Here is an 11878-nt window from a genome sequence, read left to right as displayed (position 1 = left end):
TTATGTAAGACTGAAGGAAGGAGCGGTGAGGCAGCGACATGTTGTATGCACTGTTATGATGGAGGCCCCACACTCACAGAACAGTAGCGGTTCCTTAAAAGGTTCCTTAAAGACTGTGGTATACGAAGAACCATCTGAAGAACCAATTGTTGTCGTTTGAGGCTCCATTAAAGGTTCTTTGAAGAACTATTTAAGGAAATGGTTATTTGAACAATCCTATTTTGAAATGTTCTTTAAGGAACCATAAATGGTATCTTAAATAACCATTTTAAGGTTCTTTGAGACACCTTTAAAGGTTCTTTGAAGAACTCTTTCAGGAAATGGTTCTGTGAAGAACCCTGGTTTGAAAGGTTCTCTGTGGAACCAGAAATAGTGCCTTAAAGAACAATTGTTTTAAGGTTCTTTGAGACACCTTTATAGCTTCCTTGAAGAACTTTAAGTTCATTTTTATTTTGTATAGCCCATTATCACAAGTTACAAATCTGCCTCAGAGGGCTTTGGGAAATGTTTTCTTCCTTTGAGGAACCAGATGACTCCTTCATTGTTCTGTGTGTTACTTCCTGCTACACAGAGACTTGACATCAACAGACATGGCCCATCATCATCATCATCATTGCACATCTGTATATGACATCAATTACAAAGAATATACTTTTGATAGTTTATGTAAACCCTATATCTCTGTTATGTCTTTACTGTATTTCACTCCTCAATTTGAAAGGAAACTCACGGTTGCTCTGCAGCTCAAACTGACAGGAACGCCATCCGATGATGTCGCTCTATAATTCATAGAAACATTTTGTCAGTCAAGTTGAGAGATTTAAAAACATAATCGCACAATGTTTTATTATTAGGTGACAGTGTCATGTGGAGGAAGACCATGACGAGGGAGCTGTCTCTGTTGAACTGAAATCATGTTGATTTTTATGTATGACTATATGCATCATGTTCGTAATGGAGAATATTTCTTGTTTCTTGTCCCCCAGGTCTGACTTCCTCCAGGAGCGAGGGCCTCCGGTCCTCTCACGGCTCTTTGACCGGTCAGAGAGCTTTTCTCCCCCCGCTGACCCCTGTGCGTCGCCATGGGCACCGTGTTGTCTCTGTCTCCCAGCTACCGCAAGGCGGCGCTGTTCGAGGACGGCCCCGCCGCGATGGGCCACTACACGGCGGTCCAGAACAGCAAGAATGCCAAGGACGCCACCGCGGCGGCGGCGGCTGGGAAATCCCTCAAACGCCCCTCCATCATCAGCGTGTTGCCGTGGAAACGCATCGTGGCCGTGTCGGCGAAGAGGAAGGGCTCCAAGAAGCTGCAGGCGGACGGCGGGGGCAAAGGCAGCTCTCCGGACGGCCACGCCGTGGTCGCCGTGGACGACTCCGCCTCCGACAGCCGGAGGCTGAAGAAGTCTCAGTCCTGCGCCAACCTATCGGTGTACTCCTCCAGCCAAGACCCCTCGGGCCCCTCGGGCCCCTCCACCACGACCTCCACCCACCTGCCGACCTCCAAGACCCTGGCGGACGTAGCGACCGCCGGCGCCAAGAAGAATTCCCTCACGAGTTCTGGGATCAAACCGACAGCGGCAGCCGGAACGCCCAAACGGGTCATAGTCCAGGTGATTTCATCTGGAATAGTCTTCTTCATCTTCTCCTTCTTCTTCATCTTCTTCTTCTTCTTCTTCTCCTTCTTCTTCTTCTTCTTCTTCTTCTTTTTCTTCTTCTTCTTCTCCATCTTCTTCTTATTCTCCTTCTTCTTCTTCTCCGTCTTCTTCTTCTTCATCTTTTTCTTCTTCTTCTCCTTCTTCTTCATCTTCTTCTTATTCTTCTTCTTCTTCTCCATCTTCTTCTTCTTCTTCTTCTTCTTCTTCTTCTCCGTCTTCTTCTTCTTATTCTCCTTCTTCTTCTTCTCCGTCTTCTTCTTCTTCTTCTTCTTCTTCTCCGTCTTCTTCTTCTTATTCTCCTTCTTCTTCTCCGTCTTCTTCTTCTTCTTCTTCTCCTCCTTCTTGTTCTTCTTCTTCTTTTCCTTTTCTTCTCCTTCTTCTTCTCCTCCTTCTTCTTCTTCTCCTTCTTTTTCTTATTCTTTTTCCTTTTCTTCTCCTTCTTCTTCTTCTTCTTCATCTTCTTCTTCTTCTTCTCCTTCTTTTTCTTCTTCTTTTTCCTTTTCTTCTCCTTCTTCTCCTTCTTCTTCTCCTTCTTCTTCTTCTTCTCCCAGTGGGAGGAGCCTCTGGTTATCTTCTCTCCTTTATCACTTTTAACAACAGGTGTATCTTTACTCTCTGCCTTTCTGGGAAGGAGATCTCTGGGGTTATTTTCAATATAAGGCCTTTAAAAACTCTTTTTTTTAACCAAAGCTGTACCTTCACACCTCTTTCTCTTCTTGCTCACCGAGATTATTTCTCTACCCTCTGCCATTTCACCATAATGTAATATGTAATAACGAAATCAAAGCTGCCTTCCTATTTATTGTTGCCTCATTCCACCAATGAGTTCCCGGTCCCTCTCTGTGAAGGACCAGGTGCATCGAACAGGGAGAGGAGGAACAGGTGGTACACACACAGATGTGAGATGGGGAATAAAATCAGGACAAAGTGCAAAATAAGAATAAATAAATTCCACATAATTGGGCCGTTAAATGGGTCGAGAGCCACTTCCGATCCATCGTCAGAAAGCAGGATATATCAGGGTTGGGTCCGTCCACAATTAATAGAAGGGGAGACAAGTCATCTGTCTTTAGACTGCTGTTGAGGACACCCCCCTGGCTGTGGAACATGGTAGAGTCCGCTCCCCAGACCAGTCAACTGCAGCGACTCAGGTGCGTTCACACCAAAAGCAAAACTATTTTTAAGTGGACCGAATCCCATGAAAAGTCAGCGTACAGACGCGGTGGCTGCGATAAACGCGATATTTTCCAGGCGGCGTGTTTGGGGCGTTTAGAGGCGTCAGCGATGTGGGCAGCGTTTCCAGCGGCACAATTATCGCCCCGAGTTGAAATATTTCAACTTTGAGGCGGTCATCTCGCAACTCGGGCCAATCAGCTCTTGAGTTCCGCTCTCGTCGCGCTGGAAGTTGAAGTCTTTCAGATGTAACAGTAACTTCATCGGTGAAAGTGACCGAGCTGAGTGAGCCTACGGGTGATGTCATGAACCCAAACACGAGGACGTTAGTGTGTGAGACGTCCATGACAAATATAAAGCAGAACTAGTGGTTAGTTATTCTGGTGGATGAAGGAGATGATAACGGTCTTTCACGAGATAAGACTGAATAAGCGCCCCTCGCGGGCGTCGGCGCTCATGACCTGAACTGCGGTGAATAAGTCTCACGAGTAAACTCCGCGGCGTTTTGGTTTGCCGAAAATAGTTTTGCTTTTGGTGTGAACGCACCTTCAGTCTCTCCTGCCGGGTCGTCGGCTGCAGGTAACCTCCCCGTGTCCTGGCTCCGCCTCCACACTCTTTCTTCACCTTCCCTTCTTTCTTTTTTACGCCCCGCAGGCGTCCACCAGCGAACTGATGCGCAGCCTGGGCGAGTTCCTGTGCCGCCGCTGCTACCGCCTGAAGCGCCTCTCCCCGACGGACCCGGTGCTGTGGCTGCGCAGCGTGGACCGCTCCCTCCTCCTCCAGGGCTGGCAGGACCAGGGCTTCATCACTCCGGCCAACGTGGTCTTCCTCTACATGCTGTGCCGCGACGTGGTCTCCTCCGAGGTGGCGTCGGAGCGCGAGCTGCAGGCCTCGCTGCTCACCTGCCTCTACCTGTCCTACTCCTACATGGGCAACGAGATCTCCTACCCGCTGAAGCCCTTCCTGGTGGAGGCGGAGAAGGAGGCCTTCTGGGACCGCTGCCTGGAGATCATCGAGCGCATGAGCGCCAAGATGCTCCAGATCAACACCGACCCGCACTTCTTCACCCAGGTGTTCGCCGAGCTGAAGAACGAGAGCAAGAAAGAGGAGGAGAAGACCAAACTCTTCATAGGCCTCGACCGATAAGAGGGAGCAGGGGAGGGAGGGAGGGAGGATGGATGGATAGAAAGATTTACGGAGTTCGTGCTAATGTCGTGCAGCGTGTCGCGACACGTCGGAGCGGCGCTGTTGTCTGGCGTCTCTTCTGGCTCATCGTTCACCAAATGTCCTGTTTTGAACCCCAGAACAAAGAAAGACCTTTGAGTTGGGTCAGGATCCGAGAGGATCCGCGTCTCACCCGATTGGCCCTCGGAGCCCTTTTTACCACGATGAAGCCAATTCAATCAGGGCTGTGTGGCCAGCTTTAAGGCAGAGATATGATCACCGGGCAGACGTGTTATGTAAGACACCGGGAGGAAGAGATACGGTGATGGTCATCTCTTGCCTGGGCTCGGAGATATATGAATATATGTGAACCTTGTTTGGGTGAGATAAGACATGCAGGCTGATGATACTCCCATTGAAGTGTGTTTCTGTCTTTTTGATAAAGAAATGAATGGGTGTAGAAACGCCAGACAACAGCGCTTTACTAATCCAGCGTGAATATGACACAGATGCAGTGTATTGATGAACGGTGATATTCTGTCACAGCATCCAGGCGTTCCCGCTATAGGGGAATGTCACAGGGATGAAAAACAAAGAGCCACCTTGCATGAGGTCACTTCTCGTAGCAGATGACCAGCTGCTTATTGCCAACTGCTTACCTCGCCCAGAGCCGGGCACTCACAACTCCCCGTGGATCTTACCTCACGCACCAGAGCTAGCACTACAACACACCGTCTACAATAAACAGCGTATCAGAATCAACACAACACCATCGAGAATCAACACAACACGATCGAGAATAAACACAACATGATCTAGAATAAACACAACACAATCTAGAATAAACACAACACAATCTACAATAAACCTAACACAATCTAGAATAAACACAACACAATCTAGAATAAACACAACACGATCTAGAATAAACACAACACAATCTACAATAAACACAACACAATCTACAATAAACCTAACACAATCTAGAATAAACACAACACAATCTAGAATAAACACAACACAATCTACAATAAACACAACACAATCTAGAATAAACACAACAAGATCTAGAATAAACACAACAAGATCTAGAATAAACACAACACAATCTAGAATAAACACAACACGATCTAGAATAAAGACAACACGATCGAGAATCAACAAAACACGATCTAGAATAAACACAACACGATCTAGAATAAACACAACACAATCTAGAATAAACACAACGCGATCTAGAATAAACACAACACAATCTAGTATAAACACAACAAGATCTAGAATAAACACAACACGATCTAGAATAAACTGGCTAGAATAAACACAACACGATCTAGAATAAACACAACACGATCTAGAATAAACACAACGCGATCTAGAATAATCACAACACAATCTAGAATAAACACAACACGATCTAGAATAAACACAACACGATCTAGAATAAACACAACGCGATCTAGAATAAACACAACATGATCTAGAATAAACACAACACAACGCGATCTAGAATAAACACAACATGATCTAGAATAAACACAACAAGATCTAGAATAAACAACACGATCTAGAATAAACACAACACAATCTAGAATAAACACAACACGATCTAGAATAAACACAACACGATCTAGAATAAACACAACACGATCTAGAATAAACACAACATGATCTAGAATAAACACAACACAATCTAGAATAAAGACAACACAATCTAGAATAAACACAACATGATCTAGAATGAACACAACATGATCTAGAATAAACACAACACGATCTAGAATAAACACAACACGATCTAGAATAAAGACAACACAATCTAGAATAAACACAACACAATCTAGAATTCAATTCAATTCAATTCAGTTTATTTGTATAGCCCAATTTCACAAATTATAAATTTGTCTCGGAGTGCTTTACAATCTGTACACATAGACATCCCTGCCCCAAAACCTCACATCGGACCAGGAAAAACTCCCAAATAACCCTTCAGGTCTAGAATAAACACAACACGATCTAGAATAAACACAACAAGATCTAGAATAAACACATCAAGATCTAGAATAAACACAACAAGATCTAGAATAAACACAACACGGAGGATCTATAATCAACCGACTAGTCTGCAAACCGGTCGGACTGAAATGAAAGTAATCGTCCTGTAGTGGATCAATTCATCCACGTCTTACGTGAACATCAGAGGATGAAATGCTAACGCGGGGGTTAAACGTTCTTCTGTACGATGTTTATATTACAAACAATTTGGGAAAATGCCATACTGACCCCTCTGAGGCAAATTTAACAAAGATAAATATTTCTTTCATTCCTGTTGCTCCCCTGCAGTCCACATTGGTGCTGACCAGAGGGAACTGTTTTACTGAAAGACAGAATGAAAGAATGAAGAAAGAGAAAGAAAGAATGAATGAAAGAATTAACAAAAGAGAAAGAAAGAAAGAATGAATGAACGAAAGTAAATGAATGGAGGAAAGAAAAAGAAATACTAAAGAAACGAAAGAAATAATGAAATAAGAAAGAATGAAGAACAAAAGAAAGACGGAAGGAAGAAAAAAAAAAAGAAAGACTGAAGGAAGGAAAGAAAGATTGAAAAAAGAAGGAAAGAAAGAAGAACCCTCCTCATCGTGTTGCCTCCTGTGTGAATGAGCGGCGCTGCTGGGTCGAGCAGGACGTGCTCATCATGGAGTAGATCATGTGATCGGTTTCAACCAATGGCAGCGCACGCTTCAGAATGAAAGGACATGTATATCCAGGTGTGTGTGTGGGCAGACGCCACAAGGGAAGAGGAGACTTTGTTTACTTCCTCAACACTTCCTCCCCACTCAGCTGGAGGGACCTCCTCTGCTGTTTGAAGTGTCGCCTCCTCCTTCCTCCTCCCTCCTCTTCTCTCCTCTCCTCCTCTCCTCTCCCCTCCTCTGCTTGTTACTGTTCAAACAAACTTAAAACCACACCGGTCCGGTCCGGTCCAGCTGTCCCATATCCAGAGACTCTCTGGTCACGTGACCAGACGGCTTAGTGACTCACTGAGTTGTTTGGCGTGCATGAGCTTCTTTAGGTTTTTCCCAGCATGCTTTGTGTCGGGCCCGGTGTTACAGAAGAGAGCGAGAGCTTTAGACTCAGTGCCGCTCGGGTCAGGAGGATTTCTTCTGCTCTCGGCTCCTCGGTGCTGAGGGGTCTCGAAGACGCCCTGCAGCTTCAGCGGCTCCCCTCACAGAAACATGGCCTCCAGAAAACCCCCCCACACACACATGCACGTGTCAATATCTAAGGGATGCAGTTCGATAGAGCTATACAGGTTTCACTGGAGAGAATATTTGTAAAAGAATGATGAAACATCGAAGCTATCCGGACCTTTAACATCTCATATAAGCTCAAACCACGGTGGATAACTCACTTCCCACACCTCCAGTTTGTAACAATGGCTTCCAGATGTGTTAAAGTCTCAAAGCCCAAACACACATGACATCATCAGGACATATCATTCTTTCAAACTTTGGAAAAGCTCAAGAAAAAAATACATCTACGACTGTAACTTCACGGAAGAAGAAGAAGAAGAGAAAGGAAATGGAGCGAGTGCCTCTGGAGACGTCCCGCCACTGAGTCTCACTTCAGGTTTAGGAAAGCTCGGCCTTCTCACACGGGTCAGACGTGCGGTGCCGTATCGTTCTAGAGACTAAATATCTCACGACAACAAACGTGACTCCAAGTGTTCGACGGCTGAGAATCATGAACGCGGTGGTTTTTGTGTTTTTACGTCACGCGTGGAAGATTTTAGACCGATGGAAACGGAAGCTTGTGACATTTAATGAGTCCACTTTGTACAAACACGAGCCCAAAGTTGGAGTCGGCCAACGCTGGAGCATGAAGCACTCTGTTGGTACATTTATGAAGATGGAACATAGAGGTTGTCCTTCTCTCTGATGAGATGAGGAATGAAAAATAAGATTTTAAAATGCGAAAGATGACGTGAAGCCTGTTTCCAGACGCTGGTGCGTGATGCCGGTGATGTTCTAACGTCATGTAGCCGTGATGCAGACCTCACGAGACGACATATGCACAGGGAGCATGAAACCATGGCAACCAGCTTGTTTACATGTCCTTCAGCCCAGCTGTTTCTGATGGTTGAGCAGGACACAAGTAGCATATAAGAAGACTGTTGAAGAATCGACTTAAAGAAACCAAACTGCACCGAGGGGTTTGGTAAAGTGAGAGAAGTCAACGGTTTGACTTCCACCTGCAGATTCAAGACACGCACAGAACCATGAGGGTTCTTTAAAAGGCTTTGTGGTTCCACGAAGAACCATCACCTACTGAAGAACCTTTTTTTTCTTTCGTTTGAGGCACCTTTATTGGTTATTTTAAGAACTCTTTAAGGAAATGGTTCTTTAAAGAACCCTGGGTTGAAAGGTTCTATGTGGAACCAGAAATGGTGCCTTAAAGAACCATGTTTTGAAGGTTCTTTGAGACACCTTTGGGGAGCATGTGCGCGTGCGTCTTTAGAATGTCACGACCCGGCTCCTATAGGCCACGACAAAGGCCAGTCTTTTTGTCACAATTCTCCCTCACACTTCATCCGAAGGGGAACGGTATAGGCTACTACGCTATCTTTACGGGAATGGGCGGATCTGCTATCGGATGTCATGTCCCTGCTTAATAAGATTGAATGGCAAATGTTATTTAAATCAAATTAAATGTGGCAAGACACAAAACGAACACGTACAACAAACGATCAACCCTTCTGAAAATATAACATAATTCCCGGATCCCGACAGTCCCAAGGTCAAAAGTAAATTCCCAAAACAAAAGTCGGAGGGAACTTCCAGCCTCCAACTAATCACGTCTTCTGTTTAACCACAACAGAAGACTAATGGGGACCAACTGCAAACATATGACTGCTGTGACTGAGCATTGTGGGTTTGTGTGTGAGGTGCACTGATAAGGCAGACAGTCTGTTACATATACGCCCCCCCCCCCACACACACACACCTCAATTAGAAACGTCACCGTTTCGTAACCAGCAAATGCAAAGAAATTCACAGAAATCATCGAGAGAAACCAACCAATGAACACAGATATATAAATGGCAGCCGTAAAGCAACAAGCCAAACAACAACACATGACACCGTAGGCCTATGCTTCAAAACAAATATAACGGCTTGCACAAGCACCAACATCCCGGGCGGAAACCCAACAGTCAAAACAGAACATATTGTTGGAGGTGCGATGGGAAACGCGCCACATGACCCCCGCGGGGCCGTATAGGGTCCGGTGACTCTGCCACACCACAAGGCCAGTGTCCAGGGAGGTGTCAGCAGAGTGAGACAAGGCATCAGCATCTCTGTGGCGTGAACCATCTTTGTGGATCATGGTCCAGCAATTTGTGTGTGTTTGACTGAAACGTATTTCTCTCCAAATTACGTTTGACTGAAACGTATTTCTCTCCAGATTACGTTTGTATTTGACGTATTACAATGACAAATACGTCTCTAATCAACGTATCTTTGCCGTTTCTTGTCTCTCTTTTGAGTGTCTATGTGTTTATGTCAGTGTGTGTGTGTGTGTGTGTGTGTGTGAAACGATGTATCAGTTTGCATTGGAAGTTGAAGGGTAAATCATATTTTATTAACAATTCCCAAATTATTTCCCAGATTTTTCCGGGTACCTGCTCTTTTTGTTTGATGAGAAGTAAACACGCCTGTAAATAACGCCATGAAGGGTTTATTGTTTTGAGTTGTTTGACTGTTTAGCATTTTCCTTATTGATTTTGATGTATGCCTTTTATATTGTATTGTTTGAATAAATATAGACGTTTTATACTACTTCCGCTTAACAGATAAATTGGACTTTTATTTTGTATGTTGCAAGGAAAGCGCACTTTTAGGTTGGAAATGAACTTTATGGTATAGATTACGGACAGATGCGCATTTTATTGCGCGTAATAGTTGATTGGACCCGTGGTTAACTCTGTAAAGGTGGTGATGAGGTGATAGTTTACGAGTTTTAATTAATGTATTGTCACCCAAAGAAAGGAAATAGCGAGCGTCACCAGTGAGTCTTCACCCCAATTCATATGACCTGCTAACGCTATTGCTGTCATACGCAAGTGAAACAATATATAAAATAATAATAAATAAGACGCTTTTTCCAATTCATAAATATGCATTGGTAGAAAGAGAGACAACAAACGGCAAAGATATTGTTGATTAGAGACGTATTTGTACTATAATACGTCAAACACAAACATAATCTGAGAGAAATACGTTTGGCCAAACGTAACTGCGAATCAGCATTTTAGTTCTGAACGTAATTCAGGATACAGGGTTGCTGTGTTGGCCCCTACCCTGATCACAGGAACCCCGGGGTGAAACCGATAATAACTCTCTCGACGGCTACAACATCACTGCGTCCTCTTTCTCTTACTCAGAAGTGGCACAGGTTCTGGTCCCAGGCCTGGTCAACAAAAACTCAAAAACCTTTTTGTCTCCATCGCTTCCTCGCCACCTAGGTACTACGTTTGGCTTTGCATCCGGATCCCTCCAAGAAGTCATACCTATAATTTGTATTTTATGTATAAATCTTATCAAAAAAATTCAAATTTACGGACACAAGATCAAACATATATAATGTCTGTCTGATAACATCAGGACCATACATGCTAAGGAACAAATATATCCTCTATTTATGATATTATACCTTTATAAATATAACTATAGATGTAAATAGCCATTCCACACCTCCTTTTGTATTAGTTGTTTTCATCCTGTCAACTATCATGTCATTCCAGATCCCGCCTCCCATCCTGTCAGTCCAACTCCTCACCTGCCCTGATCACCCTGTTGTTGTCCCTCATTCCTTCACCTGGTCCTCACGCCTTTTCCTCACCTGCAGCCCATCCCCTCATTAGTCCCTCACTATTTAGTTCCCTCACTTCCGCTTGAGTTAGTTCCCTCACTTCCACTTGTCCTCTGCCAGATTGTCTTGTGTTTTTACGACCAAGCCCTCAGAAGTTCCATAGTTTGATTATTCTGTCTGTTCCGATCTTGACGAAGCTTTCAGTAAAGAATCTTTATTTGAATTATCTGTCTCCTGAGTCATGCATTTGGGTCCACCCTAATCCTGTCGTGACAATAGATATTATACTATTCATTTTAATAGCTCTTGGCTTTATTGTTAAAGTTATTTGAAAAGTGACCTTGATGAGTTCAATTCCTGCTTCTTTATTCTAAATACCAGACTCTAGGGATTATGGCATTTTATAGATTTTTTTGACGTGGAGCTCAATCGTTGACTATTTTCAGAACATAGCAATACAGTAGTACGATTCTCTTTCCACTCCTTCATTCAGAATGAACTCATAAACAATTGTTATGTTTTTTTTTCTGGATTGTGTTCCACCAGAGAGGTAATGTATGTCTCATTATACAGAGATATGCATAGACGACAACATGTGACTCGTAATATAAAGAGGAATCTGGGAATTTAATTTAATATAATAATCAGTCATTTGTACAACATTCAGGAAAAGTGCTTATTTCAAAATGATTAAAAAAAGAACTTACCAACACTGAAGAGGCAATCAAGGATCACAAAATAAAGAACTATGCTGAAAAATAACTGTTAAAAGGTACATTTGTGAGCTACTTTTGCAAACAAACAAGACCCGGCTAAAAGTAAGTATCGATGAGGTTATCGGCCTAAATAGATAAATTAAATGATGAGGTATCACATATCAAAGGAAATGATTACGAGATGACCAGCCAGGGGCATCTCATGATTGTAAACCATCTTGGAACCATTAGAGGTGGTGAGTGGAGCACGAATTCCTCCACGGGGTCCTCCCACGGGCTGGGTCCTCCCATTGAGGTCCTCCC

General features: G+C 43.8%; 1 protein-coding gene across 1 annotated transcript; it reads left to right on the top strand.

Annotated features, from left to right (window-relative positions):
- Positions 1–1031: 1031 nt before the first annotated feature.
- On the top strand, positions 1032–3974 carry LOC130190365 (cyclin-dependent kinase 5 activator 1-like). The gene is made up of 2 exons (XM_056409745.1): positions 1032–1610; positions 3483–3974. The coding sequence occupies exons 1-2, from the start codon at positions 1083–1085 to the stop codon at positions 3972–3974; spliced, it is 1020 nt and encodes a 339-aa protein (XP_056265720.1). The 5' UTR covers positions 1032–1082.
- Positions 3975–11878: the final 7904 nt, after the last annotated feature.

This window comes from Pseudoliparis swirei, chromosome 24, assembly GCF_029220125.1.
Source record: "Pseudoliparis swirei isolate HS2019 ecotype Mariana Trench chromosome 24, NWPU_hadal_v1, whole genome shotgun sequence".
Classification (NCBI taxonomy): domain Eukaryota; kingdom Metazoa; phylum Chordata; class Actinopteri; order Perciformes; family Liparidae; genus Pseudoliparis; species Pseudoliparis swirei.
This window is presented reverse-complemented; position numbering and strand designations above follow the sequence as displayed.